General features: G+C 43.2%; 1 protein-coding gene across 1 annotated transcript in view; it reads left to right on the forward strand.

The window, feature by feature from the left end:
* Positions 1–216: 216 nt before the first annotated feature.
* Positions 217–6,955, forward strand: part of epha4b (eph receptor A4b) — a gene marked incomplete in the record, with an annotated part of 121,366 nt that continues 114,627 nt past the window's right edge. Inside the window, 1 exon segment of the mRNA XM_037682299.1 lies at positions 217–403. Coding sequence (XP_037538227.1) covers positions 295–403 — 109 coding nt within the window.

Below are 6,955 nucleotides of genomic sequence, written 5' to 3' on the forward strand. Positions count from 1 at the left end.
GTCAGGGATCAGTAATGTGCTCTTAATCTTGGATAAACAGTTGATAAGTTGATGATTTATGTTGTATTTGACAGCTGCACTCTGTATCCCAGAACGTGGCGACTGATTGACAGCACTTTTCTGACTGTGCGTGGACCCTCCTTCCCAGCGCCTCCCCCTCCTCTCTCTCTCTCGCTCTCTCTCCTCTCTCTCCTCACCTCTCTGCTCTCTCCTTCCCTCCTCAATCGCAGGGCTGCGCTCACCGACTCCACGCCGCCAACAGGGATGCAGCGAGGGCGCAGCGCAGCCTGAAAAATGGCACCACCGCGGCTCCTGTGGATCTATCCGTCCCTTCCCCTCCTCTCCTCCCTGCTCCTTCTTTTCCACGCGTGCACAGCCGTGCGGAATTACCCAGAGAATGAAGGTGGGTGCGCTGGCAGCGGGGAAGGTGGAAGTGCGCGAGCTCTGAGAGGAGTTGGGTGACTCGGGAGGATGGGGAGCCCCCCATCCCGCCGCGGTTCCTCTGGAGCCGAGCGCTCCTCTTTGGGCCATGAATCATGCATGAGGAGACGCGGGGATGAGAGAGAGAGGGGGGTTAAAGTGTCCGTCACGTTTTTCTTCTCTGAGCATGCTGACATTAAATTTGCATCATGTATCCACACAGAGAGACGGATAGGGAGGACTGGGATCCACATTACTTCACTTTGTGGCATTGCCAGCTTCAAAGTAACTTGTAATGATTATCTCTGCCAAAAATCTGCCACAGTCATCAGTATCTTCATGATTACGCACTGATAAATGTTGCTTTTTCTTCCTCTGCACCCTGTAGCCTATTGCCTCTGCAAACGAGGAGCAGCAATTACATTAAATTTGTCACACGCTGCTGCTGGGCCCCTCTTGGTTATTGTATTAACATCGATGCTCAGCCTGAAATTAGCCAATGCATTTACTCACTAACTACTCCTGACTGGTTGTTGGCTCGAAACACGCACGCTGGGCTGTTAAATGAGAGCTTGAAGTTGCAGGAAATGGACAAAAGTGGAGAATTCCGTGCACAATCTATTGGAAAACGAGCCCAAGTTGTCAGTGAGGCAGTCAGTGAGTGGATTCTTGTTTGTCAGGCACCCTGAAAGAAGATGACACATCTTGTGAGTTGTCAGGATTCTCAGAAAGCTGCAGTCACTCTTGATCTGAAGCTCAAGAAAAACTTCCCATCCCTTTGCTTACTCTATTCTCTGTCACATGCATTCATCTGCAAACTTCAACTCAGGATTGACTGAACCGTCAGACGAGTCTCGTCTCACTGTGGACACTGTTTCTGGCTGACTTCACAGCATCACCACTGTGTACATACATTGCACTGGATATATGTCACGTCCTGCAGGAGTGCACATGCAGAGCACAGCTCTGAAGGATGGTTGGGTGAGACGGAGTGGAGGAGGAGAAGTGTTTTTAACTGCACGATACAGTGCACGTGCAGGAGACCCTAAACACTGCTGAAATATTCATTGGACTGAGTGTGAGTGATGAAACCAGCTGGAAGCTGAAAGGAAACTCCTGTTGATTTAGATAAACACACTGCGCTGTGTGTGAATGCTTGCATGTGGAGCCTGGGGGGTTGGGAGGTGGCTAATAGGTTAGAGGTTATTTTACTGGGCAGTGTGTGTGTGTTTGTCTGGTCTTTCATCCTTTGGAGTATTGGTCTAGGCATCTTTAGGCCCACAGCAGAGCTTGTGTTTGCAGTAGGTGTTAGTGGGGTGTTCATGCACGTGGTCCCGACGGACAATAATTCAATAAAGATCTTTTTTTTCTTCCACTTTGAGGTTTGCTTTTACCTTTTAGTCTAGTTCCTTCCAAAGTTACTGCACGTCTTTATACTCGAGAGCCTGTGCATGTGTGCCGTTATGTGTAGGTGTGTGCATGTATTTTCCATTTCCGGAAATATGTCTGGAAGCAGAAGTCTATTTTAAAAAAGCTGAAATGATAGCAAGAGCTGAATAAAAAAAAAAAAGTGGATGTTGTCAAGATGTCCAAATGTTCATCTTTTCATCTGTTAAAGAGCCCGCCACGAAAAGTGGTGGCATTTACAAGTAAGTTTAAAACTGGGGGTTGGACTGGCAATTTTTTTTTTCTTTTAAGTTGTGTTTTAGCAGAATGATTGGAAATTATTTTCATAATCACCCTTTCATTAGGATGAATAATTTAATTCAGATATTGTGAAGAACAGCAGTGTTGGACGCACATTTAAAGGTCTTTGTTATCAATCAGAAAGAGAGGAGGAGTGATGGAGGAGTGTTAACGCACCAGCAGAGGGAGCCCAGCTCACCCTCTGATTGGACCCTGAGGGCACACTGATGTAATGGCAGGGTGGATGCTGGCAGGTCCGGCTGCTCTCATCCCTTTCTTATGCCATCTAGCAACACGTTATCTGACCATTTGTTGTTATTTTGCAGCTTTTTATTAATGTGCATCCTGGGATGCTGGGAAAATGTGCTGTGAAACCTGTAATTTGGTACTTCCTTTCAATTGCTTCATTTACTTTCTGAATCCTGGGAAATAAGAAGCCTTCTGATTCTCTTTCCTGTAGCTGAATGTTGATGGCAGCACACTAATCAGGAGCAAATGAATAACTTGATTGCATATTCTTACAGCGCAAAATGATAAATAGCTACATTAAAGAAAAGGAAGGCGGAGAAAGACAATGCAACATAAAAATGTGACTGTGGTTTGGAAAATATAGCTTTTCATTGATTTGGCCTCGAGGGGCGTATATGGAAATGGATGTATTGTTTCTTAAGGTCATTATGGGGGTGAGCAGTTTTAGTGCAAAGGCAAGCACACTTTGTGTAAAGGTGCACCGTGGAATAACGCTGGGTCAAAGGTCTCGTCTGCTTTAATTGCTTTAATCTATAATGGCTGCTTGTAGTTATCGGCAGAGCCATACCTCAGAGAGCGTGTGCTCCGGCGTGCGAGGGAGGCCGAGCGATGGCTCTGCTCCCATGTAACAACCATGACCTTGAACAGAAAAGGATATAGATCTTTACTCTCATCATCGGAGAGCAGCAGACAGCTGAGCATCTCCCCATGTTTCGTTTCTTTCACCACTGCTCCATTTTCTCTACGATCCTCCTCTTCTTTGGCTGTTCTCTGTTTTGTTTCATCGTGCCCTCCATCTCATTCTCGCTGGTTGCGTTTCGTCCTCCTCTTCACTTCCCTTGAGCCCTCTTTATTTCTGACCTTAAATTAAACAGGAGGGCAGGCGTTTGTGAACACTGAGTGTGTGCCGTCATGAGCAAAATCCTCTGTATTTGGCTAAGGAAGGCTCAAGCAAGAGCGCAAATATCTGTTTAGAAGACCCAGTTTGTCAGGTTGGAGTGTCGGACGGGACCAAATGCCGGCTCACAGGCAGGAAGGATGAGGAAGAGCAACAAATAACCTTCAATGACAAAAAAAAAACAAAAAACTGAAGGCGCTTTTAAGAAAAACAAGACGAGGGCTAAAACAAAAAGAAAAAGTTAAAACTCTTCTTGGCATTGACAAGGATCTGACAAAAATATAAGGAAACCTTAAAAGTATCTAAACTAAAAGAAATAATGAGGAACAGAAGGCAGGTGTGTGGATTAGGAAACTGAGTCCTGGTGTGCAGGAAGCAGAGAACAAAACCTGCTGGAAAATCTCCAGGCACTGGAAGCCGAACGAGGCTGCAAATCACAAAAACTGAAGCAAAGAACCATAAAAACCAAGACAAGCGTCACATCTGAACACAGGAGCATAAAATACAAACAGGGAAATAAGGACAAGAAGATAACACGAAAGCATAGACATAACAAAAACCCATAAACCATGACAACCATGACACACACGCATAACTCCACACACCCATCCTGTCTTAATGTACGGCTGGGGGGCAGTTTGGTGGTCAGAGAACAGTGTCACACACTCCGCAGGCTGACTGATAGATAGGGTTATAAATATGAGCCAGTGACAGAAAATGATTCTGCCACGAGGGCTTCACCTCATCATGGATTCATTGTGTGTGAGTGTGTGTGTGTGTGTATTTGTGAGAGTGTAGATGTGGGTTGCTGGATGGAAGTATGAGGGGGTTGGAGGGTGCAAATCTAATGTGAGAAGGACAAGAAGAACAAAAGCTCGAAGTCTGTTTAACTAAAGCAGAATTCAATAATCCAGGATTTTAAAAAGACAACTGGGCTTGACTAGGATTAACTAAACCTGGCTGTTAGCCTGGTCTGGAGCAGGCTAACTGGCAGAGAATGAATCTCCATGGTCGTTCCATTATGTGAAACTGAACTAAGACCAGACAGTCCATCCTCACCAGAAAACACCAGCTTAATCCCTTTTCTAGATTAAAAAAAAAGAAGCCCTAAAGTAGTTTACACATTTACACGTAAAGTACTTGTTTAATTGGTGATATATAGTTTTTGACTTAATCAAATCAAAGTCTACTTTTTGTCACCAATAGGGGTTAAAAGGTGGAAAAAGTTAAACGTTCATGCACTGGCTGAACATAAATCTTCAACAGTTTATATGAATTTAAAGTATAGCAGAACAACTTGAAGTCAAATGGCTATGGTTTTACATGTTTATTTTTAAATATTTGTACCAGTAAGTCACTTTTTGTGATGAGATTACTGCACTACGTTTGGTCCAACTCATAACCCAACTTAAGACATACAGTATATTGTGCAGATTTAACAAAGTACTCCCATTTCTGGCCTGCTGAGGTGCTGGGCTTCCAGTTTCTGTCATTTTGCAGTAAGACAGTGCTGAGGTCACCACCTACAAGCCAAATAAAATAATTTAGATGACTGCTCTGGGCCTTCATCTGTCTTCCTCAAACAATGAATGAGCAGCTGCTTTTACTCGTATTTGATCCATCAGGTGACTAACGAGAGCTGTTCAGGTGTTTTAATTAAAATGACAGTTCAGATAGTTTGACATAGCTTTTTGAAACGAGTAACCCGTTTCTTACGTGCAGTAGAGCAATCACAGTTCAAAGAATCGGGAAACTGTCATGGAGCAGTCAAGCTAACAATAAGGCAGAGGAGAGTGCATTCAAGGGCAAAATTCTGACTTCTAAATTACATAGACTTCTATGTTGGTCATTTTTCTATCGCATCACGTCTACATTAAATAATTATCCAAGGTGTTTCGTAACACTACATGTACAGCAACAAAATACCGACTTATCAAACCATATACTGTTGTTCAAACATAAATAATCTTTAGTATATTAAGTATTTATAAAGAAATGTGGTGGACTTCACTTGGGGTGTTGGGTCATTTTTAACGGTTTAGTCGTTGTTGGTCAATGATAACTTTTGGGAAGACTGAAGCAGATATATTTCATAAAAAGGAAAAACTACCAGAGTCAAGTCAAATGTAGTGCAGCTAACTTGTTTCTCCTTTTCAGTTTCTACACACTGACATAGCCGTGTATTTTACCGAGAGCTTCACTTCATTCCTCAGCGTCAGAGTGAACACGGGTTTCTTATGGGTTTTTATGGGTGAACGATCCCTGTTGGATACCGAGTTCGTTAATGTCAAAGAAACCTTCCGCCACTGTGTGATGTCTGATACTTGTAGTGAACTTGGTGTCTAAGTGGGCTCCCACCTCCTCCCCATCAGCAAGTTTGCTCCCCACTTCCCCCCCATTTGAACAACCATTAACTGCTAGTCAAATTGCTGACCAGTGGGGCCTGACAACTGTCCACATACATCTCTAAAACAACATATCCTCTTCTCCTCGTTGCCCTTTTTGCTGCTTCTCCATCAACTTCATGTTCTACTTGAACATTTTTGCCTGAACTGAATTTGCAGCAGTTTTCTTTTGACTCTTTGCTCATGCTTGTTCTTGTGCTGTGAATGTTGGCATCACAGAGTGTCACCTGGGGATTTGGGGCATGGATACAGTGTCTTTCCTCTGCTGATGAGCAGCTCTGAAGGAATCATGAAAGAAAAATGCTTGAAAACTCCAAAACTGGGATAAAACTTCCAAACAAAGTACATTCCTCTGCTTTAAATAGGTAAAATACACTGACTTCATGCAGCTGTTTGTTTTGACTTGTTAAGCCCCTCGAGAGTTACGACAGTGACAAAATCCTGAAAGCAGCATCTTTTTAAACTATTCTGAATTTTCCAGGGAGCCAAGCTGAAATCGAGAGTTATATAATTTCTTCTTGTGGCTCATCTATACTCTGGCAGCAGCATTTTGAATCAACTGAACCAAATGTCATGTGAATGTGAATACAGTGATTGTCCAGCCTAGAAGTGACATGGACCATATTGTCTGCATCATGTGGGACAAAATGTGCCTAATTTTTGTAATATTTTGGGAAGAAAGCAGATCTGGTAACAATTTTGATGTGGGGTTTAAGACATATTGTGGTCAAAAATCACCAATTTAATGCCATCCAGCGAAGATGAAAGGCTGCAATGTGTATTCCCAAGTTGCTCAGGTCTAAAAACTAAAACCTCTGTTATGTCTGAGTTTAAAAGCAGAAAATCAGGAGTCATCCAGATTTTATGCCTCTAAGAAAAGCTTGCACTCTGATTGGATTGTAGTCCCTCACTACTTCGTGGTTCGTTTATCGCAGACTCGCTCTATCGCGGTTTTTCAAAGAAAGATTGGACATGACACTCAATTGGCTGATTGATGGATGAGCTGCACAATCGGCATGGATTTTTTAAAATTTAAAATGAATTATTTTCAATTATTTAGCACCTGCTGTACATTTGTGCAGCCCACATGGCAGGATAAACTTCCTGCTGCAGCTGATCAGCTGTTCACTGTGCAGCGGTGAAGTGGGCGTGGTCAAGAGCGCTTGCAGGTGGCAAAGAGCAGAGGAGGCAGGGAGGTGAAATCATGACATTCTGTGCTCTTATAGAGCATTTAGAGTTTAGAAACATTGTTTAGAATATTGCAAGAGTGTGGGAAGGGTTTAAAACACCTTTATAT

This window comes from Nematolebias whitei, chromosome 9, assembly GCF_014905685.2.
Source record: "Nematolebias whitei isolate Nwh7 chromosome 9, NemWhi1, whole genome shotgun sequence".
Taxonomy (NCBI): Eukaryota; Metazoa; Chordata; class Actinopteri; order Cyprinodontiformes; family Rivulidae; genus Nematolebias; species Nematolebias whitei.